Source organism: Perognathus longimembris, chromosome 9, assembly GCF_023159225.1.
Source record: "Perognathus longimembris pacificus isolate PPM17 chromosome 9, ASM2315922v1, whole genome shotgun sequence".
Classification (NCBI taxonomy): Eukaryota; Metazoa; Chordata; class Mammalia; order Rodentia; family Heteromyidae; genus Perognathus; species Perognathus longimembris.
In genome coordinates this window covers 371,922-397,897 of record NC_063169.1, presented here as the reverse complement: position 1 = coordinate 397,897, position 25,976 = coordinate 371,922, and the positions used below count along the sequence as shown (strand labels likewise).

General features: G+C 46.0%; 1 protein-coding gene across 1 annotated transcript in view; it reads left to right on the top strand.

The window, feature by feature from the left end:
* LOC125357771 (collagen alpha-1(XIX) chain-like) overlaps positions 1 to 25,976 on the top strand; it is a 132,338-nt gene that overhangs the window by 56,667 nt on the left and 49,695 nt on the right. Inside the window, exon 12 of the mRNA XM_048354691.1 lies at positions 21,177 to 21,230. Within this exon, the coding sequence (XP_048210648.1) occupies positions 21,177 to 21,230 (54 nt within the window). The remainder of the gene's footprint in view (positions 1 to 21,176; positions 21,231 to 25,976) is intronic.

Below are 25,976 nucleotides of genomic sequence, written 5' to 3'. Positions count from 1 at the left end.
ATCATTGCTTTACAAAAGCACAGCTTACTGAAAGTGCTGAGAATAGAAGTGCCTAGACATTCAAATTTCCCCTTTGTACATCATTTAAATCTGCCTGCATCTTAAATCTGTCATCTGTGTTTTTAAATAAGTCAGACATAGCTCCATCCCTTTGTTTCATAATTCTTATGTACATCAGCCACCAGGCAATTAGACAGCGGGAAGACGACTGGATCATCTCAGATTAGACGGGATCGTGCTGCGCTTAGCTTTCTTGGCAGCCGTCAGTTACTTGCCTCTTCATTAAGTATTTCTAGAGACAATGAGCATCTACCCTAATTATAAGATGAATTACACTGTTGTGAGCTACATGATCATTATTTTCCTCACTAAACTGTGAGAAAGAAGGAAAATAGCTCAGTAATAGCCACACCATGGAAAATTCCATCGAAGTATAACTATTTTAAAAGTAGGGCTCTTTTCTTAGAAGTTCTGAACATTTTTGCTTTGGAATAGCATTCATTATAAGAGTATATTTTAAAAATGAATGCTTTATTTATGCATGTTTTACTGAGATTATATCTGTTGGATAAGGGGACCTACACAAGTCAGATGCACCTCTGTCTGTCATTCAGCCTCTGATGAACTTGAAGTTTAAGAACTAATTTCTTCAGAGTTAAACTACCCCTGAAAACTTGTTTGTTAAATAGCACTTAAGAGAGGGGGAAGGGAGAAGCAATAGGAGGGGGAGAGAGGGGGCAGGAAGAGAGAGAGGAGGGGAGGAGGAGGCAGAGAGAGGGAGAGCTCCAGTAACCACTGCAGCGATGCCACATGTTGCTGACCCGGGCACTGCCACCCACGTGACGTGGGTCTATCTGTGAGGGACATTTACCCCCGACACACAGCACCACTCAGATGTGTCGGCAGCTAGTGTGGACTTTTCCACTTGCAGGATTAAAGTGGTCTTGACTGAGGGTCTCTTTGGGCTCGGTGAGCATAGAAATCTGTCCAGTGAGCGCTGCCCAGGGTGCAGGGGGCCAAGGAGCTCCTGGCAGCACAGGACCCTCATCCGTCCTTCCACCTGACAAGTCGCAGCCGGGGCTCTGCGCTTGCTCCTGGACAGGCCAGGGCTTCCCCCTCCTCCACCCTTGTCCTCCCTGCTTTGCTCCCACTCCAGGCTACACCAACAGCCACAACCAGCCACAAAACCACACAAGCATTCGGTGCCCACTTTAACTCATCCCTTAAACGACTGTTAGAAAATTAACCACGTGAGCTACCAGCACCCAGCCCAGTTTATAATTTATTTAAATACCCATTTTTAATCTGGTTTGAAATGTGATATTCAAATGAGTAAGAATTTAAAACTGCAGTTTATAATTTAAAGTATGTGTCTGCGCTGCTAAGCCATTTATGCATACTTTTTTATTTCTTTTCCCGAAAATCATCATCAGGAACTTTTCAAATGACACAATTCCCGTGCTCCTGTGCCAGCCTCCCATGATACATATTTAGGTTCTATGCTGGTTTTATGAACGTTGAGGTTGCTTGCGTTAACTTCATTTGCAGCCTTTTGCCTTTGGTGGCTGCTGCTGAAGGAATGGCAAATGCCTCTAGAGCCGGTGCTCACGGGTTCGCCACTCGCTTTGTTTTCCAGTTGAGGTGAATGCCCAAAGGCAGCCTCAGCTCCGGCCTGTGGTGCTGTTGGCTTCCACGTCCAGTGTGAAACATGTATCTGCCAGCTCCTGTGATGGAGCCAGGCTAACACGCATGACAGGTGATTTCCTGTCATTCATCTCCAATAGATTCAGATTTTATGTTTAACTCATGACCAGAGCGAGATGACCTCATCTTTCCACCAGTACAGTGAACAGCCTGCTACTTCCTAGTATGCAACTTAAATTCTGGCTTCCGGCATGGACTGTCACAAGACTATACCCCATCAGGATGTCAGGAGGTTACACCCCATCACCTGAGAGCACACAATTGTGCCCCATCACTAGAGATCACACCCCATCACTAGATAGCACGAGATTGTTTGTCGGAAGCAAGGCCATGTACTTTTCCTGTGCTTCTGCATGCTAACGAAAATGAAGTGGAGACTGGAGTAAATGGAAAAGGCGGGTCAGAACCGAAATGTGTGTTCGGGATTTCACTATTAAAACATGTGAGGTTCGAAGCCTCCTGCTCAAAATGCACCCGCGGCTGCTGCTCCCAACCTGCGTGTCCCATCGCGCTCTGTGGCAGCCGCTGGGGCCCCGCCCCCGTGCCTCCTCCTTCCCTTTACCATCAGTGTCGCCTCAACTCGGCCCAGGCACCTCTTTCATCTACCCCACTCACAAGAGGAAAGCTTCAGCAACTTTTAGAAAGCTGTATGTGCTGGATTTGACAGCCACTTAAAATGAAAATGAAGAGAACAGATGGAGTGAAATAATAACTATGACTTCAAATGTCAGAGCTGTTTATCCAGGGCCACTGAAAATTGGCATGGGAGTAGCCAATTATCCATGGTGGCAGGCAATAGGAAAAAGCAATAGTAATGTCAACCCAGAGACGTAGCATCAGCCATTACAGGTTGTGTTATTTGCTTGGTTCTTTGAGGTGCCAGTTAACAACATTATTGTGAAACACATTTAACCCTTTGGCTGCTGCACTTACTAGTAATTATAGAAAATGTCATACATTGAAAAAAGAAAGACACAAATAAGAAGATAATAATTATCAAGGACTATAATATGCCAGGAAAGTGGCCTTTATAATATGTCAGGGATATTAACTTAAGATATTCTTTTTTGGTAATGGAATAGTTCCTATGTAACATTTCATTCTTCAATTTCCTTGGAAATTTAAGCCTTTCCCTTGTGTGTCCTAGGTGATGTTGGCTAAGCAATGTTGGTATAACGATGAGAGTAGAAGCCGTAGTGCATGCTGGGCACTGGCGCTCACGCTTGTAATTCCATCCACTCAGGAGGCTGACATCTGAGGCTTAGTTCTGGAAACCAGCGTAGGCAGGAAAGTCTCGTCTCCAGTTAACTTGCCAAAGCTGGATGTGGAGCTGTGACTCAAGTAGTGGAGCGTCAGCCTTGAGTATCAAAGCTTGGGGATAGTGCCCAGACCCTGAGTTCAAGCCCCAGAAGTGGCAACAGATAAATCATTAGCACAAGAAGTAAATTTAAAAAGACAGAACGGTGCAGCATTGCTGCTTGGGGGGGCACATTGTGTGCAATATCACTTTAAACACCTGTCCTAGTCTGGCCTGTGGGACTTGGGGCCTTGGCTGACTGTGCCCTGGGAGCCAGGTAAGGATTTCTGTGCACAGGTGAATAGGGTGGATTTTATATTTTGGTGAAGGCCAACGGGCTGGGCCCTCAGTGGCACCCAGCGACATAGGTTAAGTCCTGTCACTGTGGGGTCGTGGGGTGCAGGAGAGAGGTGTGCAGAGGTTGGCATGGGCTGTGTGGGGTGCAGGAAGGAGGTGCTCCAGGGTCAGCATGGGGCACGTATCCTGCAGGGGGGAGCTCAAAGCTCATCTGTAGTTTGGGTGGGGGATGATCTGGGCAGAGGAACTTGGACTTGGGAACCCCAGACCTAATCTGACCTGGACCACAGTGGCTGTGTGCTGCCTGTGTTCACCTGGGAGACAGGGCTGGGTGTTGCTCTAGAGTCACAGGGGTCAGTGAGGAGTGAATCTCTGGGCTTTGCTTCGTCAGCTAGACACTCCTTTGAACCAGAATGCAGGTACTGGAATTTGTATGTGATGACATATTTTGAAACCATTAGCACAGTGTTCTTTCTTTTTTTTTCTCTCTTTCCCCCTTCTTTCCTTTCTCCTTCCTTCCTTCTTTCTATGTGGGACCTGGGGTTTGAACTCAGGGCCTGGTGCTCTCGACCCATCTCCACTTCCATTCTTCTGTCGGTATGTAGCTAGTCGGAGTCTTGCGGCCTCGTGTGTGGAGTGCCTTGGGTTGTTTCCCTCCTAGGTTCCTGTGGGAAGTCCAGTATTGGACTTGGAAGTGCCAGTGTCTTTACTACATCTGGTTTTCCAGCTTTCAAGTAAATGCCCACCTAGGCTGTCCAGGTCGCCTGCTTCTCTGTCACCAAGGCCTGCCTTACATCAGCCGCTGCCTTCAACCTGAGGGCCACAGAAGTGCAGTGGCCATGGGGTCCCAGTGCCGGTGCTCACCCCAAGCCCGGCCGCCCTGGGCCTGGGGAAGAGGGTGGGAAAGGCAGGGCTGGGGGAAGTCGGCCAGCTGCCAGGGCCAGAGGCTTCCTGGAATCTTCTCACTAACGCCCCTCGCAACATCACCATGTCCACGGGACCTGGGTTCGGCTTGTAGTTTGACATGCGCAGGAATCTGTTAGGCTTCCTGCTTTGTTCATTCTGGAATTTATAGGAACTGAACACATCAGTCTGATAAGAAGAGTGGATTGGGTGTCTGGTCCAAACTGATTTCTTCCAGCAAGGCCCTCAGATGACTTAATCCATGCTATTTTATCATTATTTTCCCTTAAAAAATAAAACAAATCTTCTTTTATGATCCTGATGAAGTTGTGAGTGGTAAGTTCTGGCTTTACCCTGCAAAACAGCAAGCACGGCCATCTGGCATTAAAAAAAAAAAAAAGACCTAAATTCTAATATTTTATTCACTAGATGGCCAGGCTTTTCCTGTGATCTTGCTGCTCAGATTGTCCCAAGAATGGTCAGGGACACAGTGGACCACCCATGGGGCTGCTCTGCGTGTCTTGGAGCTGCTCCTTCCTGGTCCTTGAGGAGAAAGAGCGTTCAGGTGTGTGGTGAGCAGGGAAGCTACAGCGTTGCCCTGTGTCCACTGAGGGTGAGGCCCAGCTGCTGGGAGATCACAAGGGAGAGGGAGAGCAAGCAAGAGAGACAGAGTTTTATATATTGACTAAAATATTTCTTAAGTATTTGTGATTCTTTGAGGGGAAAAGTAGATACATTCAAAGAGTAGATATTTGGACAGGCGCCAGTGGCTCGCCCCTGTCACCCCAGCTACTCAGGAGGCTGAGATCTGAGGACTGAGGCCTGGGCAGGAAAGTCCCTGGTTATCTCCAATTAACCAGCACAAATCTGGAAGGAGAGGTATAGCTCAAGTGGTAGAGTGCCGGGCTAAGCTCTGCTTCCTTCCGTGTAGAGGTCCTGGGCTTGTCTGCCCCTCCCTGTGGTCCCTTATCGCTCTCACGCATATCCTCTAGCCAGTAGGAATTAACTGTGGAGACGAGGTCCACGTGTAGCCTCAGTCAGCGTGTGGTTGCGGGAAGCCCTCCTCCTCCCTATACCCACCAAGGAAGCAAGGCGCCCGTAGGCTCCCGGAGAAGCTTCAATGAGCGTTCTGGTTTATTCAAGGGAGGGGCTAACAGTCTTATAGCAGTAATGACTGCGTGGAGAGGGACTGGCCAGATGCTAACGATAGGCTAATGAGCGTGTCCATCACGGTGATGTCACGGAACTTCCCGCAGAGGCGGAGACCTCTTGGCTCGGCCTCCCGGTCAGCCGGCGCCATCACGACACACGTGCCCGCCACCGAGAGGTGGGGGCTGGTTTGGCTTCTCTTCCGGTTGAACCCGGAAGGAGGTGGGATGGGCTAGCTGCTGGGCCAGCAACTAGCCGCCCCAGGTCTTAAAGGCATAGCCATCCCCTACAGTAGAGCATTGGCCTTAAGTGAAAAAGCCAAGCAAGACAGTGGGGCCCTGGGCCCAAGTCCCAGGACAGCACGTGTGTGCACACACACACACACACACACACACACACTTTGCAAGATGCATCACTGGATCACAACAGAGATAAATTCAGAATGTGTAGAAAACACTAAGTAACTCTTAACTGATAACTAAATGAAAGAAAATTCATAGAGCTCAGAGTGCAGGAAAATCACAAAACACATGGAACCCATGAGACACACGGGTCATATCAAAGCCAGAATAGAGGGAAAACACTTATTTCAACACTTGAAATGCAAAAATGAATAAGGTTTAGATTATATGATAAGAAATAACAGCCCTGACATAAAATAGTAAAGGGAATTAATAAGCATGATCATTAAAATCTATGAAATAGAACCCTTAGAATTTTATGGAAAGGAAAAACGATAAATGAGTAATAAAATGAAAAAATAGAAACTAGCTAAGGAGACATAAAGTAAACAGAAGAAATAAGACAGACTAGGAACAAGAAGATATGATTGCACCAAGTGTGTGGGTAAAGGAATTCCAGGAAACTAGTGTGTGCAACAGGCAAGGAACAAATCTGATAACCTAGGGAGGTCAGCCCTGCCCACTGCCAGTTGGCCGCGCTGGGAGCCGTCAGGCCCGGTGCTGGGGAGGAGCACAAGACCTGCCAGCCAAGAGGCCAGCAGAACAAATTAGCTTGCAGCAGGGCTTTCTCTAGCCAGTGTTAGCCAGACTATTTTAAGCCAAAGAAAAGATGGACAGCTTCCAAACATTGATACGTTTTAATACCAAACCTCATAAAAATTAAAAATAAACCACAACCATCCTTTTTTGTGAGTGTAGATACCAATATACGTAAATAAAATGTCAACCAATAAAATTCAAATGCTTAGCAAAAGACCCAATATAGTAATGCTAGAAAGTCCAGGAAAATTCAACCAATTAGAGCCTAAGTATTTTGTCTAATTGACAAAACATCTTAATAAAATTCAACAGCAAATGTTATCCTAAAAGGGTGGAACTTGATTAGTAATTAAGCAGTTTTAGGGTGTAGGGAGGAATATTGCCATCTCTACTGTTCCACAAGAAAATTAAATAACACATATAGTATTGGAAGACGACCCTAACTAATGCTTCTTTTTACTGAAGATTTGACAAAATGGGTAGGAAACAAAATAATTTGATAGAAAAATATTGTAATTGGTAAGAGAATTTGATCACCTTGTATCAGAGATATAATGAAAAAATAACAGGTATTCTTTGTTAGTCATGAGTATCTAGAGATGCAACTGAAAAGTCATCTGTTAAATAGTAAAAGCAGTGAGAATTTTGGAAAAATTAATGACATACAAAAACCAAATAAAAGACTGTGAAATCCAAAGTAATGTATGTTGAGAGTTTCTTAAAATGATAATTAATTAGTTTAGTGATTCAAAACTAATAGAGAAATATAATACAAACAAGAATTCCAAAATGATTTTAATTCTGTTTTAAAGTTGGGTAAAATTTTCTACAATTTCTAAGGACAAAGAAAAACTTGAACATTTTTTTAAGAATTGGGAAAAAATACTAAAGGTTGGTTTTCCAGACATCATAACATTCTATGGCATTGAATGATAGTAAAAATATGGTATTGCTTAAGATTGGTGGAATGAAACTGAGATTCCAGACATTGACCTGAGAATTTTCATGAGCTCCATGGTTCCCACGCTTTCCCTCCCAGTCCGTGGGAAGGATGGGTTATTCCATAAACGTGCTGACGGTCCATGCAAAGACACTACATCAACACGAATTAATTCAGAGGGGCGAAGATGCATGCAAAACCCAAGCCAGCCACTTGTAAGCCTTGCCAATCAGGAAACTGAGATCCATATCTCAGTTCAAAGCCAGCCCAAGTAGAAAAGTCCTTGAGACTCAATCTCCAATTAACTAGCAAAAAAGTAGGGCTAGAAATGTGGCTCAAGTAGTAGAGCGCCAGCCATGCGAGCAAGCCAGTGATATGTGAGGCTCTGAGTTCAAGCTATGGTACCGGAAAAATAATAACTTCAATATAAAATTAGCTTTATATGTGTAAAATCTTACAAAGATTTGAAATGCAAAGACTATAAAGTAAAAGATGTGTTTCATATATTAAAAGTTGAAGCCAGTGCTGGTGGCTGTAATCCTAGCTACTCAGGAAGCTAAGATCTGATCATCTCGGTTCAAAGCTAGCCTGGGTGGGAAAGTCTGTGAGACTCTTAACTCCAGTTAACCACTAGAAAAGCAGAAGTGGCGCTATGGCTCAATGCAGTAGAGTGAGAGCATTGAGCAAAACTGCTCAGGAACAGGGCCCAGGCCCTGGGTTCAAAGCCAACAAAATAAATGATTGATAAATAAATAAAGCGTTCCGTTGGTTTAAAAGACCATAATCAACTTGAAAATGAGAGTTCGGATAAGATTACAATGAACCAGAACCCAATTACTATTTGTGCTTTTTGTGCTTCAAAAGCTGTGGAAACAAGTAAACCTTTAAATGAACACACTGGAGAGGTAAGCATTTCCACGAAGAGCAGGCTCACGAGGTTGGCGAGCACAGAGGCCTCGGGTTACGGCAGCGGTATGTCATGTAAAGCAATTAGGAGCTGTGGCCTGGCCCCACCCTGCACCTGTCTCCGGACATCACCAGCAGAGGCGTGCCTGCATGTTCTCTGATGGGAGCAACTTGGCAGTGTCTGTCCAGAAATAAATAAAACTGTATAACCCTTTTAACAGCTAAAGCACCTTTGTTTCCATGCTGGGCTTGAACTCCGGCCTGAGGATTGTCATTTGGCTGTTTTACTCAAGGTTGGAACTCTACTCCTTGAGCCACATTCAACGCCTCTATTTTTGCTGGATATTTAGAGATAAGAATCTCATGCGCCTTCCTGCCTAGCTGGCTTAGAACCCCAATACTCAGCTCTCAACTTCCTGGTTAGCAGGGACTATAGGTGAGCCACCAGTGCCTGGCCTCGTCACGTTGTGAAAATCTTTCCTCTAAAGGTAATTGCAAACTGTATCACATGCACAGGACGGTGGGGGCTTTTGGTAAATAACATAAAACCTTAATCCAACTCCTACAAAAATGCAATCAAATTCAAGCGCTGAGTTCCTGAGACAGCTGCGGCGGGGCCGGCACACAGATGCGGTCATATTAGCCGGCAGATACACAGAGCGGGCCCTGGGGAGGGCTCTGGAGGATGGGAGCGGGTTTGCCGCAGCAGTGGAGACTGGAAACCGCAAATGTCACGATCAAAAAATGTGAATTATGATCTCTCCCTAGCACTGAGCACTGTGGAAATATTTAAGAAAATAAATTAGGACTATAACACGTAATGCAAAGTGATGTTTCATAGGAGGTGACATGGAGGGAAAAAATGGAAATTCAGATATATGTATGCCATTTGAAAAGGCAAGAATCCACCAGGCGCTGGTGGCTTACACCTATAATCCTAATGAGTCAAGAGGCTGGGATCTGAGGATTGCAGTTTGGAGCCAGCCAGAGAGGAAAGTCCATGAGATTCTTATCTGCAGCTAACCACCAAAAAGCCAGAAGTGGAGCTGTGGTGCAAATGGTAGAGCACCAGCCTTGAGCAAAAGTTAGAGGACTGTCTAGGTCCTGAGTTTAAGCCCCAGCACTGGGACACATGCTGCGTGCGTGTGCGCGTGCACGCACACACACACACACAAAAGAATGTGTATTGTATGTGTGTCTAGTTATGGTCATGAGTTTAGACAGGAAAAAGGAAGAAGATATACAAAGTTTAGATAACTTTAATACAAATTAAAGCAGTGAAAAGACTGTGGGTGTAGCTCTGTGGTTCAGTGTTTGCCTGGTAAGAATGCATATGTCAGGCAAGCTCTACCACTGCGTTTCATCCCCAGACCTTGGTAATTTTTTAATTAGGAAGATGACACAAGAGGGTGAAGTGAGCTAACACATGACCGTAATCCCAGCTATTCAGGAGGGGAGGTAAGGGAATCATGAATCTGAGGCCTTGGCACCCAGTTACTGGACCTTCTCTCAGAAACAAAGTTAACAACAACAAAACCCTCAAAAGCCAAGCACTCGGGCCTGCCTCCGTGCATGGCCATGGCCAGCCTGTGTGCAGCCGTGGCTTGGCCAGCCTGTGTGCAGCCGTGGCTCGGTCCCCAACATGGGGGAAAGTGACCGGAAAAGCCAACAGGATTTCAAGGATCTTGGGAGCGTATTTTAAATTATGAGCTTAATGATTTTGCTCCCTTTCCCTGTTTGGGTTCTTCCTGAAAGTGTGAAAATGTTTGTTCTAGGAATTGTATCAATGGCTGGAAATACGTTAAATTTACAGATTCCCTGTTACTGCAGTGTCTATAGGGCCCCTTCTCAGAAATGGCAGATTTAATGTATTTCTACTTCTACCTCATGGCTGACAACTTCAATGAGCTGTTCTTAACTTTTAGTTTCTTAGTTCTTTGTTTTCAGTTCTTAGTTTTTATCTTTAGGTTATTACTATGTTCATCTCTTACAGAATTTGGTTTTATAAACCAATTTAAAATGGTTTAACCAGCTGTTGCAGGTTATAAAGAACCTATTATACACACATTGCAACCCCCTCTTGGCTCCCTCCCCCTTCTAATTTTTGTTAAATATACAATTTTAACATTTCTCAGAACTTATATTTACATTTTCTCTCTTGTACCTAAAGATTTAGTCCTGCAATTAAATGGAATCAATGGTTATTTAATGCATTATTCTCTTGAGTGGCTGTTACTTCCCCTAAATTTCATGCAAATACATATGCAAAATACATTTAGCCCCTTCCAAAATTTTACTTAAGCCAGTGCTGGGTGGCTCACATCTGTAACCTTAGCTACTCAAGAGGCTGAGATCTGAGGATTAGTGGTTTGAAAGCAACCTAGGCAAAAAAGCCCATGAGATTCTTATCGCCAATAAGAGCTGTGGCCCAAGGGCTAGAGCATTAGCCTTGAGTGGAAAAAAATCAAAGGGGCTGTGCCCAGGTCCTGAGTTCAAACTCCAGCATGGAACAGCTCAGTGTACATGGGAATGGCTGGAAGCCTGGAAGCCAAGATCCGTCACCATTACTAAACATTCACAAAATCTCCTCAAACCTTTATTGGAAATTTATTTCAAAAGCTTCACTCAAAAATTCTCTCCAGGGCTGGGGATATAAGAGTGCTTGCCTCGTATACAGGAGGCCCTGGGTTCGATTCCTCAGCACCACATATACAGAAAATGGCCAGAAGTGGCGCTGTGGCTCAAGTGGCAGAGTGCTAGCCTTGAGCAAAAAAGAAGCCAGGGACAGTGCTCAGGCCCTGAGTTCACAGCCTAGGACTGGCAAAAAAAAAAAAAAAAAAAAAAAAATTCTCTCCAGTTGTGTTTGAAGCACTCTTGCCACTAGGCCATATTTCCAACCCCTGTCTTGCTTAATTTTTAAAGCTAAAAGTAGAAAAGGAATTTTTCCAGTAATGTAACCCACTGAATCAGGAAAACACATTTTAAGTTAATTACACTATTTTTAATTTTTTAAGCCATAGAAAAGTGTCAATTAAAAGTAATAGCTGCCAGTAGAAGCATAAATGACTAACTCTTTACAATGAGGGGAGGGCAGGCCTCAGTGTGGGTCCAGGGAAGCGGTGTTAACTGTCAGTGGTTATCCCTAATGAGAAGCATTAGATACAACCACAGACTACATCAGAATCTCCTGGGTACTTAAAAGGTGTGTTTTGGAGCTCCACCACACATGTGCTGGACCAGAAATCCAGAAATTTGTGATGTAACAAATACCCTGAGAACCCTCATGTAAGAAAAGTTAGAAAGAAGTATTCACTTTAATCTATCTGTCTGTCTGTATAAGAAAAGTTAGAAGTATTCACTTTATCTATCTGTCTATACACATCTATCCGTATATACACGTTGAGTAGCAACATCTGGAATTGTAATACGAAGTAAACACTGCTCCCTGTCTGTACACATTCTTACTGTAAAATATGTGAGAGAAGTGAGTGGCTCACAGAGCAGTCCTGGACCCCACTGTCACTCTGGCTTCGGCCGGGCAGCTCCCAGGTTTGTGGAGCTCACTCAGCCCTAGAGGTTCAGGTTCAGGGTTACAGATCATCAGGGAGAGACACCAGCTTCAGAAATTCCCTCCACTCCTGAGGCTGGGGTGTTTTATCAAGCCCATGTGGCTGGGTGGAAAGCAGAGCCCCCCCCCCAGAGGCTCCTCCCAGGCTGGGGTTGTGCAGATCTGTGTGCCAGACCCCCTGCGCTTGCATAGTACAGCATGTCTTCCGGTCCCCTGTCCTCTTTGTGAAACGTCCACTTGTAGTTTCTAAATTTCTTTGCCTTGTTTTACTTTAGAAAAGCAAGCCACAGCCCCTTAACCCAATGAGCATTGCACTTATCTCTGGCTAGACACTGTACTGGAGTAAAATGCCCAATGTTCTATGGAGAAGCCTCTACATTCCCACAGTGGAAGTGAATGTAGCAGGAGTCTCCTGCTGCGGCCTTGAAGCACAGACTCGCAGTGATGCTCCCAGGGCCAGACTTGCTCTGAGGCCCTGTGTGCTGTCACTGGTTTCCAGAAGTTCAGGAGCATCTGTGTGTCTGCTCCTACACCCTGGCTGGGATCCAGCCTCCTCCACTCCCAGAGGTGTGTGGTGGGGGCCTGCTTCGGCACTATGTGCCCCAGCTGTGTTCCCTCCAGCCTCTGACATCTGCCTCCTCTTGAACTGAGCTGCTAATACCACAGAAGTGCCCAGGGAATCTACTCAAGTACCAGGATTTCTCAGCCCCAGGGTGCAGAACAAGGGGAATGTGGAGAGTTTGAAACTATGGATGAGTACCCAGCTCTGACATGCAAGGATAAGCTGAATCTGTGGAAGAGAGGAACTCTCGGGTCCTTACACTGAACAATCTGGTTCTTGTGGGCACTGGGAAAGCCTCAGAAATGGCTAGGGTTGGTCCTGCTCAGAGAAACAGAGGTCACTTGGAAGATTTTAAATTTTAAATGGAAATTATTTAAATATGTAAAAGCACAATGCTATTTCCATCTTTCTTTCCCATTCCTGCAGGTTCATTATTGGGAGTTTATTATACTGGAGGAAGGAGCAATCTTACCTATCACTTCCTGAGTCCACAGGTGGCCGGATGTCTTTCCCTCGTGCCTGCAATCCTAGCTTCTCAAGAGGCTGAGTTCCGAGCTCTGTGGAAAGTCCGTGAGACTCTTAGCTCCAATTGACCAGAAAACACTGGAAGTGGACCTCTGGTTAAAATAGGAGAGGGCTAGCCTTGAGTGAGTTCAAGTCCCTATTAGTATAGAATGAACAAACAAATGATGGATAGAGACATGAGAATTCCTCAGTAAATCATGACGCCACCTCTGTGAAAATAAAGTGTCCAGAATACAGATAAATATCTGTAAGAAAAGAATTTGAAGTTAGAGTGAAAAACAACAAGACTCTGGGACAGCACTGATCTCCGACAAAGACTGTGTTAGAGAAAACGCTGGTGGGGTCTTACCGGGCCTTGCTGTCTTGCTTAGCTTGCTTGCTCACAGTTGATGTTCTACCACTTGAGGCACAGCTCCATCTGGAGCTTTTTGCCAGTTAATAGAGGTGAGTCTCAGGAATCTCTGTCCCAGTTGACTTCAAACAATGATCCTCAGACCTCAGCCTCCCGAGTAGCCAGGATGACAGGTGTGAGCCACCAGCACTGGCTAAGGAACACACGACAGCTTTCCCTTTGCCTGTTCTAACTGTCTACAACAGGAGAGACCTGACCAGAGCCTCCCCAGTGCCTCCTCCTCCCTGTGTCCTTGCTGTCGGAATTAAGAGTCCTTTGGAACTCAGCAGGGTTGGTCTTCCCACACAACCCCACCGACTCCTCACCCCCTGCATGGCATGAAGCCTGACATTAACTGTCCTGAAGCCAGCTGATTGCCTAACACTGACTCATTCGTGGGGTGTATAATTCTATGAACCTTTCAAGTATGGAATGGAAGGAACCTTGCTTATTATGTGGTTTGTAGGTTGAAGGGAGTTTAGATGTTTCTAGTCTCACACGTATAGCTGAAGGAGTTCCTTCAGTTAACATTCAGTTAGCATTTACTCACAAATTTTATAACAACAGTAATAATGCTGACAAAATAACCATTTAGAACATTATATTAACAACGATTTTAAATTTTCAAAAGGTAAAAACAAAAATAGAAGTATAGATATAGAGTATTAAATAAGTACCTATGATTTCCCACTGAGTTTAGGTTAAATTATCTGAGCATGTTTTCCAGTGTGTATGTTTAAAATTGTTATTGTAACGGTGGTGTACAGTGGGGCTACAGTCACAAAGGTCAGGTTGTGATTACAGCTCACTCCGACCCGTGTGTATTTTCTGTGACACGGGATGGCCTCAATACAACTACCACATTAGATGAGATTGCATTAGTGAAAACATGGCTCAACTTTGACAAGAACAAGTGATTTGGGGAGATTCGTAAACACCTCTCACAGCTAACAGCTCAAACTAAAGCCAAGAGATAGATTGTATGATTAACTCAATTTATGTAGATAAGGAAACTGTAGCTTGGAAAAGTGCTTTTACTGATAAGAAATGCTTTGTTCTTACTATCTTGATAGCTGTAATTGAATGAAAATTCATGGAAAAGTTTTTAGATTTACTTCCAGAATAAACGATTTTTTTCCTCTAATCCATCCACCCTGGTTAATAAAGGAACAGGTTGGAAAGAGCTGCTGGGAGCTGGCTGCTCACACCTGCCCTCCTCGCGGATGATCTGCAGCTTTCAGACTGTCTGCACGACAGGGCAGATGGTGTTTAGAGAGCGCAGGCCGCACGCGGGTTCTAGAGGACAATGAGGACACCTCCATGGTGGCTGGCGAGGGGGCGACGGCTCAGGATGTGTGCATGGCTGAGCCAGCTCCTGTGGTGCCAGCGGAACCAGGGTCTGATGCCCTGCTTGGATGTCACCGACTCTCAAGTACCCATACCAAGACTGCCCTACTCCACCTTGCTAGCCAGTGCTTAGTACTCAGTCAGCACCATGTCCTATTCCACCTTGACAACCAGTGCTTAGTACTAGGTCATCCCTCCTACTCAGCCCCCAGCCTGAAGTGTCACTGCTTGTTCTTGGAATGTGGCAGCACTGTGGAGCCCCCGGGCAGCAGCCATGGCATGCATTCAGCTCGCCGTGTCTGTGGATGTGGGGACCCCCCGCTACCTGCAGACTCTGGAGCCATCAGCCCAGTGAATCCATGAAAATCTCTTTTCTGGACAGCAGAGTCCATTTTTCAGAGGCCTGAGCGTTTTCAGCCTGTGTTATAAAGGTAAAGGACTTGGCCCAATCCCACCCCTCACTTTCTAAAGGGAGTCCAGAACTCCAGACCGTCCGTGCAATCACCACAGGACAGTGTTTAAACAGCCACAGACACTGACCAGGAATCAAATCATAGAGAACTGGAGTTTTGTTGCAGCTGCATCTCTTTAACCAGAACGATGCCCTGGGCAAGGTAGAAACCAAGGCAACGCCCACACCTCCCTCAAGGGCAGCGGCCTCAGGAAGATCAAAGCACACTGACACTCAGGTGGATCCAGTGTAGTGTTAGGAAACTAGAGGAGAATAGAAAAGGAACAGGCTGGACTCGATCGTCCACAGGCGAGGACTGTTTATTGAGGAACAGCGAGGGGCACAGACCTTCCCGTGGGTTTAGAGGTTGTGCCAGGGACTGGATTTTGGGGTGGGCTTACATAGGGCTTAACAAGGAAGCAGAAAACAGACAATGGGTCTGGTCTCTTAGGGGCCCCGGGCAAGGTCCTTGGCCAGGCCCCCAGTGGGATGCTCCACCTGGGGTGAAGGGCCACTGTCTCCTGGGGACCAAGGGTGGTGTCCCTGGCCAGACCCAGATCGGAATAACCTGCCTGTGACAGGCATGTGATAAAACTTGTTGTCTTGCTTGACCTTGGGAATGGGGCAAGAATCAAGCCTTCATGTAGAACATTGCAACCGATCATAGAAATGTTTTGTAATACATCATACTTCTGTCTCCTTTTCTGAGCCAGTACTGTGGCTTGAACTCAGGGCCTGGGTGTTGTCCATGTGCTTTGTCACCCATGATCTACCATTTGAGCCACAGCTTCACTTCCATTATTTTGGTGGTTAATTGGAGATAAGAGTCTCTTGGACTTCCCTGCTATGATCCTCAGGTCTCAGCCTCTTGAGTAGCTAGAATTACAGGTGTGAGCCACCAGCAGCTGGCGCATTGCATTTCTTGAGGGAAGATTTATTCTTCATGTACAAAGTATGACTAAAGTTAAATATATAGTACAGTGTGTAATGTTCTAATAGCTGTACCTGTGTTTGAAGCTGGTTTTATAGAAGTTATTCTTAAGTTTCCTCCCTTTGGAGAAAGGACTTAATTAGTTTTATACCACAAATACAATTAGGTGAAAAATCTTTACTCAAATCAACTTTAGTTAAAAGAACTACAGCTTGTGATACAACAAAGGTTTATCAAGATGAAGTCTGCGATCAGCTGCTCAGAAAGGCTGGGCTTCTGCTCCGTGCGCTGGGCCCTCGGGCTCCAGCACGGCATTCATCCTGGGAAGGTCATGGCTCTGAGGCGCAGGAGCGCTGGGATTCACACTGCACCCCTGTACATATGAATGCTATTTTTAAAATCTTGGCATTTCAGCAGTACTCCTTGGGTGTGTTCCGGAGTTATTTATATCTATCGGTTAAAAACTACAAGGCCAAAGCCAGACACTGGTAGCATATGCCTGTAATCCTAGCATCTCTGGAGGCTGAGGTCTGGGATTGCAGTTCAAAGCCAGCCTGGGCAGGAAAGTCAGCAAGACTCTTATCTCCAGTTAAGCCAGAAGTAAAGACGTGGCTCAAATTGTAGAGTTCCAGCCTTGGATGGAGAAATGCGAATTTATATTTGAGACTCTGGCCCAAAAGACATGCATGGACATAACATGGCCACATTCAAGATGCTCTAGACAGAGTGGTTGGGATCACATGACTGGAGCCCACCCTCCCATGTTCAAGCATTGGGACCCAGCTCTCAAGGTCACATGTACATCTGGCTACCAGAGGCAGACTCAGCCATCAGTCAGCGTTTTCTGGGTATCAACAGCAGAACACAGAAGTGCACAGTCTCCTGCGCTAAGTTGAGGCAGTCACAGGCATTGCTGGGTTAGACGATAACGTGTTTCTTGGAAAAGGAGAGCTTTCCTCGTAAGTTCCTCCACATACACCAGCCTGTATGTGAGGGTCAGTACATTATGTTCTTTTTATGTGTTCACAGATTCACAACATTTGGGCAAGGAAAGTCTCCTGAAATTGTGCTCCGTGATGTTTTGACTTTCCCCCCAGTACTGGGGCTTGTACTCAGGAATTCTCCTTTAGTTCTTCTCCCTCAAAGCTGGTACTCTACCTTAATTTCCAGCTTTTTGTGAGAGATAGGCATCTCATGGATTTTCCGGTCCAAGCTGGCTTAAACCACAACCCAGATCTCAGGCTCCAGAGTGGCTGAGCTTACAGGCATGAGCCACCAGTGCTCAGCTACACAGAGCAAATCTTAGAAGGGTTTTGAGGCCATGTAGTTTATTGGAAGAATCTTCAAATACAGGAGTGATGGAATGGGAGGAATAGGTAAGGAACCACAGAAAATGAATTCAAGTTTACCTTTATTTTTACTTTTGGCTGTTTATCACTGTACCCAGCTGAGGCTCAGCCCTGCTGGAGACAGAGAACTGTCCAGCGTGAAGAGGGCACAAATTCCTTGGCTAAAAAGAGAATGCTAGAGACAGAAAGTTTCCAGTATTGAAGATTCCATGGAAAATGTCTGCTGGAACCCAAAGCAGGCCTGGGCACAGGAAGCAGGGGACCCGATGGAGGCGGCGTGTCCTTACCATGACTGGCAGGCACCTGAGATGCTAGGAGCACTTCCACCACGAGAATTCCCTTGCCCCTGAGCTGCAACAGCAAGCAGGGTCCCGAGGGTCTCTGTGGCGCCACTGCTAGAATGCAAAGCAGCTTCGGCTCCATGGATCAGTTAGGATAGAGAGAGTAGTGCTCAGTGTGGCACAAAGAACTGTGCCACTGGTTATTGCTGGTAGCTATTGCAATACCGTGCAGGAGTGTTCATCAACACTGTCTTGTGGGAAATAAGGGATTTGTTTAACTCTGTAAAGATTTTACTACCTACCCAAATGCAACATTTTGAATGCCAAGGCTGTGCTGTTTTGTTTGGAAAGTCATTAAATCTTGGTACTGTTTTAAAAATTAGTTTCATGATTTATGGATATTGGGGGGGGGATCTTTAGGCTTTTGTTTTGTTTGTGCATGTGCTGGTCTTGGGGTTTGAACTCAGGGCCTGGGCACTATCCCTTAGCGTTTTTGGCTCAAAGCTGGGGCTCTAGCACTTGAGCCATGGCACTACTTCTGGCTTTTTAGTGCTTAACTGGAGAAAAGAGTCTCATGGATTTGTCTCTGGTTGGGCTTCCTGCATAGCTATGATTACAAGTGTAATCCAGGCAGGCTGCGGAAATCTTAAATGTAATCTAGTCCCCATATGTCCTGAAGTCTTTGTATTTCTACCAGACTAGAATGATTTATTTTATTTCTGAAAAAAATATCCCCCAATGGTCTATGGGTTTCATTTTTTTAAATATTTCCTTCCCTTGAATTTGCCCAAACACCAAGAAATAGTCTAAGTGCATAGTTGGACATCATCTGTCAAATAAGTTTTCTCCAACTCCAGAGTAAATCCTTAGTGCTGCACTTTTGTTTTCATACAGCTTTTTTTCTGTGCAGGAAAAGAAGCAGCTGGTTACTATTGAAAAATTTCTTTTGTTTGGGATATATTAAATATGCAACACAGCTATACTTCTTTCTGGCCTGAATATAGAGCCCTCCACTTTTGTTCAAAGACTTTATATGCTGGTCTCTTAGCTGCATGTGGAGTGATTTCATTGTGACATTCCTGAACACACACACACAGTGCCTCCTCAGACCGTCCTGCCTCCCTCCCCACCTCCTCCCTCCTTGCCTGCCTGCCCTCCCCAAACAATTTCAACCGCTTTCACCAATCTCCTTACATAAACACGTATAAAGTACATTCTCTCATTCACCTGAATGAGAGAAGTGAAATTGAGAGGCCTTAGGGATAACCTGGTCCACCACCCCCCCACACACACACACCAGGGCCCCCAGCACACAACAGAAACCAGGTCCCCCAGAGAGAGAGAGAGAAAGAGAGAGAGCGAGAAAGAGAGCGAGAGAGAGACCATTTTATCTCTTTACTGGTATTAATTAATTAGGCTATCTCTTGATTAATTAATTAGTACCGATAAGGATTATACTGTCATCTGTGGACTATTGACAAATAGACCCATTGCTCAACTACCACATGTGATATTAGTCTTTTCTTTATAGATGATAAAAATTCTCTGAATATTAGTGACATTAACTCTTAAGTCATCAATTGATATATTTCTTAGTTTGCTATTTTGCTATTTGTCTTTTCGTTTCATTTGTGATATATCTGTACTATTAACTTATGCTAGTATTTTTCATTCACGTAAGTGTTTCCATCTTTGTTTCACACTGGCATTATTTACTATGAATTCTTTTTAGTCATCTGTATTTTCTTCTGGTTATTTAATACTTTAAAAGTTGACGCATCCATTCAGACTTAACATGAAAGTTCCACATTTTATTTCATCTTCTCAAGCATATTGTTCCAGCCTGACATAACAATGAGCATGTTGCATGTTCTTAGCTGGAGGTCAATCCATACCAAGGAGTTTGGCACTATTGAGAACATTTTCACTTGCTAGCTTTGGGAGGGCGATGAGGAGGCTGCCGTTCTGCCAGGGGGTAGACGCTGGTGACGGAGAGTCCACAGAGTACAGGACAGTGTAGAGCCCCAATAAAGAAGAGCCAGCCAGGCCCTGGGGCTCATTCCTATAAGTTCAGCTGCTTAGGAGGCTGAGATCTGAAGGTCAGGGTTCAAATCTAGCCCAAGCGGGGCTGGGAATATGGCCTAGTGGCAAGAGTGCTTGCCTCCTACACATGAAGCTCTCGGTTCGATTCCCCAACACCACATACATAGAAAACGATCAGAAGGGGTGCTGTAGCTCAGGTGGCAGAGTGCTAGCCTTGAGTGGGAAGAAGCCAGGGACGGTGCTCAGGCCCTGAGTCCAAGGCCCAGGACTGGCCAAAAAAAAATCTAGCCCAAGCAGAAAAGTCAAGGAGACCTTTTATCTCCAATTATGCAGCAAAAAGCCTGAAGCAAAGGTGTGGCTCAAGCCCTAGACCACCAGCCTTGAGCAAAAAAACCCAAGGGAGAACACAAGGCCCTGAGTTCAAGCCCCAGGATCTTAGCCACAATACTTAGCCTCTATCTTTGGTTTCCTCGCCTATGTCACCATAGAATTTCAAAATGCTTATACGGTGCTGGACACAAGTCAACGTTATACAAGTGTTTGATAGGAATTATGATGGCAAAGAAAATCATTTGTTTTTTAAGGAACTGTATTTGTTCCTAAAATACATTTAAATGTACTTTTAAACCCCATTGCATATTTTTGTTAGGCATCAATTGTTATTGTTTTTATTATAATAAACAGATACTGTTAGTTGTTGCTAATAATACTATTATTTAACTAGGAAAAACCAGTCACCCTCGCAGACTTCCCTGTAGGCACATATCACTTTAATGTAGTGGATTCTCATTCTTTCCATCTACTTTTATTTAATTCTATTTTGGAGGGTGCAGGGACTGAACCCATAGGTTTATGCATGCCAAGCACATACCACTGAGCTCCAGCTTTGACACATGAACCATTAGTTTAGACAAAGATCTCCTTCATTTTAAGTTGCATTGTCTTCATGTGCAAAAAAAAAAAAAAATCTCAATTCACTTTCTAACTCTTGTTAAATGCCTGTTGTGCAGCATCTAAACACTGAATTTTGAGCCCATAACTAAAGAGACATTTTCTCCTGTGGATTTACGAGTCTTCCATCCTCTGTGTCTCAATAACTGCTTACGCGGCCCCCGGTGCCTTCCTCCTAACTACCGCGTGCTCCCCCGGGGCCTCACACGTTCCTTCCCCCGGGGCCCCCTCGCGTGCTTTCTTACAGGTGGACCCACGCGCCCTGAGGAAAAACTGATTTAAGATCCTTGATACTGGTTGCCAGATTGCGCTCCAGAAAGTTCTTTGCTGCTTACAGAAGAACATAAATAATCGTTGTTCTAATTTGACTCTTTAATCCCTCCTAAGCAGCCTTTCTTGGAACCTTTATATTTCTCTTTGGTTTTAGGACTCAAACGTGTTTTTTAATAAATGTTTCTTTCAAGGGATTAACAAAGTAATAGCCATGTTATAAATACCCAAACAGCATATTTCTCCTGTTTTTCCCCGGTGAAGGTTTTCAAATACAACCTTTTTCACTGAATGAATTGTTTCCTTCTAGGGTGAACTTAGAGCAAAAGGAGACCCGGGTCTGCCCGGCTTTCATGGAGAAGAGGTAGGCCACTCTTCTTTTCTTGAGCATTCTGCTTACATTTAGCCCCTGAAATGCACTGTCCAGGGTCAGGGGGACTGGGCTGCCCCGGGCGGCACCAGCCACAGCACACTTTGGATCCAGCTGGGTTTGTCCGTGGCGCCCGGAGCAGCCCAGAGCGTGGTCTCGTGACCGGCCCATCCTGGGCCCCAACTGCCCCCAGCGGCTCCCTGCTGTTTCTGGCTTGTAGAGAAGTTCCCAGCTCCGAAGACCAGGCATTACCAGGCTCACGTTCCTAGCCCAGCTGCTAGGAGGCTGAGATCTAAGGACCACGGTTCAAAGCCAGCCCATGCAGAAAAGTAGATGAGACCTGTATTTTCAATTAACCAGCAAAAGGCCAGAAGTGGGACTATGGCTCAAGGGTAACGTGCCAGCCTTGAGGAAAAGCCAAGCAAGAGTCCAAGGCCCTGAGTTCAAGTCCCAGTACCAACACAAAAACTCTTCCTTTCTCTTGGTTCTCCTCATTTCCTCTAGTGACCCCACGTCACCCTCTAGCAGAGACTTGTGTGGCAGGGCTGCAGCCGTGCAGGGGAGCCGAGGGAGGGGGCTCTGTCTGGATGCCCTCCCACCTCCCCTCTGGAAAACACCCCAGTTGTGCAGCCTCAGAAACACAGCAGCCTGTGTCATCCAGACTCTCGCCCCTCCCTTCCTGGGCCCCCTGCCCCATGTCATTCAAGCCCCCATGTGGTTTGATCACAGTCTAAAGCAGTGCTCTCCCACAGTCTACACCCAACCACCACCCCTCCATAGCTCCAGATATGCGAACTTCATGGGGGACAACCTAAACACCGGAAATGCGTTTATAGAAATGCAAGGAGTTGAAAGCCACAGGACTTATCTGTGGATAAAAGAATAACCTCATGCCAAGGCATTTGGATGATGACTGGAGCTCTACTACTTGAACCACAGCTCCACGTTTAGCATTTTGATGGTTATTTGGAGATAAGGATCTCACAGACTTTCCTGTTGGGGCTGGTTTTGAACTGCAAGCCTCAACTGTTGGCCTTCTGAGTAGCTGGTGTTACCAGCATGGGCCACCAGTGCACAACCTTGACCACTATTAGCATGTGAGAAATACAAGCGCCTGACACAGCACAGTGCCGCGGCAGCCACGCTAGCTCCATGCGCGAGCTCTTCGAGGGGCAACACGACGATGGCCACAGGTCCTTGATGGCGCGGCTGGAGTTGACGCAGAGAGCCACAGGAGTTGCCCACACATTCCAGTGTCACTGCAGACTGACACCGGCTGGCTCTGTTTTCAGAGTTAGTCAGTACATGCATGAGGCTGAGCACCCACTGCCTGGTGAGTCTCGGGTGGCCACGGAGGGAGCTCCATGTGGAGTGAGCCCAGCACATTGAGAACACCTGCAGCCCTGGGGTGGGCATGACCTCTGCCCTCTGGGGGTCCACCTGAGTTCCACACAGCCGTTGCACCTGCTCAGCACTGGAGTTGTTTCATGTAGCTCATTAAGAACATCAGAAAGCATGGCACGGCCCATTAATGTTTCTCACTCACTTCCCTAATTATGTAGGTGCTTTTAATTTCCTAAGATATTCAGGAGTCATGACCAAAAGAGAAAGAAATGAAAGTTCTTTTCTTTCTCCTCTACTACCCCTGGAAGTGAACACTCTGCTCTGTGTCATAGAACTTCTGGGGCAAGAATTGTGCTTCTTAAACCACTGCCCCTGGAAATTGCAGACTCAACCCTCTCCTTCTCTCCTGGCTCATGAAAGCAGGGATGCTGTACCCCCGTTTTCAGGAGACTCCGATAGGAAAATCAGCCTTCTACCCTGAACATTTGAAAAGTATCATTTTCTACTAAATCATGCCATGCGTCATTGCTCTCCTTTATTTTCCTTCCTTCCTTCCTTCCTTCCTTCCTTCCTTCCTTCCTTCCTTCCTTCCTTCCTTCCTTCCTTCTTTCCTCCCTACCAGCTTCCTTGCCAGCCTCCCTCCCTCCTTCCTTCCTACCTTCCTTCCTTCTCTCTTTCTTTGTTTCTTTCCCTCCCTCCTTCCCTCCCTCCCTCCCTCCCTTCCTTCCTTTTCCTTTCTTTTTTCCTTCTTCCCTTCCTTTCTTTTTTTCCAGTACTGTAAGGCTTGACCTCAGATCTTGGGTGCTGTTTCTTAGAGTTTTTTGCACAAGGCTGTTGCTCTACCACTTGAGCCATACCTCCCCTCCTCCTTTTGATGGTTAATTGAGATACAAATCTCATGAACTTTCCTGTTTGGGTTGGCTTTGAAACCCGACTCTCAGATTTCAACTTCCTGAAAAGCTAGGATTATAGGTGTGAGCTACTAGCACCTAGCTCATTACTTAATTTTCAATGCTAAAAAACCGACCCTGCAAGCTAAAGTAATTCAGTATTTATGCCAGTCCTCTGATGGCCCGTGAGCTCAGGTCCACACTCTCAGGCTATGGAAGGCCTTGGCTCTGATGGCTGCCTCAGTCCAAATTAGAATGGAGTCATGGCAAAGGAATGATCAGGAATGGTCAGGCCATGCAGTGCCAAATTCCAGGGATGGCCAGGCCCACACATTCCCAAGCCTTGGGAAGTTGGCTGCTGTCCCTGGTGGCTTCTCTGTTGCATAGTCTTTATTGCTGTCTCCAGCCCACAGCTTGGGGTTCATGTATCTTACACTCACGTCTTTTCTCCACGTCCCTCACAGTGGCCCGTGCTCTCTGGAGAGGGAAAGTCCTAGGCAGAGGGACTCTCTGCCTAGAGTTCGCACTCTCCAGGCCAGGGGCCACTGGAGCTCTGGCGGGGCTGTCTTCTCTGCAGGGCCTTGCCAGGGCGGACAGCAAATTAGCCTTAAGCTAATCACTAAGCCCACATTAAATGTTAGCAAAGCCCAATTCACCAGGACAGCACAAAAAGGCTGATATCTTTAGAAACACATCCTCAACTCTGGGTGTGAGTGTGTGTGTATGCCTGCGTGCTGCATGTGTGTGACTGTATGTGTGTGTGTGTGCATGTATATATGTGTGTGCATGTGTGTGAGCCTGTGTGTGTGTTTGTGGTTGATCTCCATAGTATTAATACACACAATTCCCTTGTAGTTTAAGCAGTGCCTACCAATCACGCATGGAAATTGTTAAAACTTGAATTGCTATTATGTGACCTTCATTATGTAGGGCCTGATCTTCCTTTTACATGTTGTAGTGTGCAGTCACATTGTTCTGATGGGGTCTACACACTGCTATCTCAGAATAGGCTGTGGCCCTTGATGCCTAATGGCCAGAGGCGCCCTCAGGTGTGGGAGCTGCTCACCTCCTGGCGGCTGGAGACCGCGTGAGGAAGCCACACGCGGCCTGGGAGGAGAGGGCCGAGGCCTGGGCCGAGAATGGGGCAGAGGGCCGAGGCCTGGAACGAGAATGGGGCAGAGGGCCGAGGCCTGGAGCGAGAATGGGGCAGAGGGCCGAGGCCTGGGCCGAGGCCTGGAGCGAGAATGGGGCAGAGGGCCGAGGCCTGGGCCGAGGCCTGGAACGAGAATGGGGCAGAGGGCCGAGGCCTGGGCCGAGGCCTGGAGCGAGAATGGGGCAGAGGGCCGAGGCCTGGAGCGAGAATGGGGCAGAGGGCTGAAGCCTGGAACATGGGCCGGGTTAAACAAGAACGTTCTGTGAACTAGGAAGCTCCTTCTTGTTTGTTTATGTGGGGTTACATAATATTAGAGACAGTGGATTTTAATCACTATGTTTAGTTTGCTCTGCATTTGTATTATGGTCTTTCAAATATCCCTTATCACAATTATGGCACATGATGCCTCTAAAATAACCATTTTAATCTTCTTATCCCAAGGCAATCTGTGGCCTAGGAATAAAGATACTGAAATCACAGAAGCAGAAGTCTCTGACAGCTGTCACCAGTGCTCAGAAATAAGAAGCAGTCACAGAAGCTGCAATAGAAATTAATTGATGGGTTAAACATCTTTAACAAATATCATTATTTTAATCATCTGATTTAGAAAACTTTTACTAGCATAAATTTCTTATATAAGGCTGGGTACTGTTGACTCACACCTATAATCCTAGCTATTCAGAAGGCTGAGATCTGAGGATCAAGGTTCAGAGTCAGTCTAAGCAGGCAAATCTGAGTGACTGTTATCTCCAGTTGACCAGCGACATCCATAAGTAGAGACGTGGCCCAAGTGGTAGAGCACCACACCAGTGAAAAGGCGTGAAGACAGTACCCAGGCCCTGAGTTCAAGCTCCAAGACGGGCAAGGAAAAAGAACCTAATTACGGGGATATCATTGTAATGTTTACAAACACACATAAAATGACTGTGATCAAATTCGTTCTACCTATACTCCTCTCTTACCCCTCTTTTTCCTCCTCCCACTTCTGAACAGTTTTTAGTGGTATCATTTTTCTATACACACACAATGTACTTTTATCATATTCACCCCTATCGCCCTCCCTTCCCTGTCCTCCTGTTTCCTCCCAAGTAATTTCCTTTTATAATCATAGAGCCATGTATCTGGTTTATAGTTGGTCCTTCATCAGTTCCGGTGGAGATAGACACCACTGGGAGGCACCCCTCCTCTGGGCTCCACACTTCAGTGATGGAAATCAGTGCTCATGGAACTCAGTACACACAGGACTCCATAGACATGGACTCAGTGCTCTCAGGGACTCAGTGCTGACAGGGACTCAGTGCTCACAGGACTCAGTGCTGACAGGGACTCAGTGCTGACAGGGACTCAGTGCTC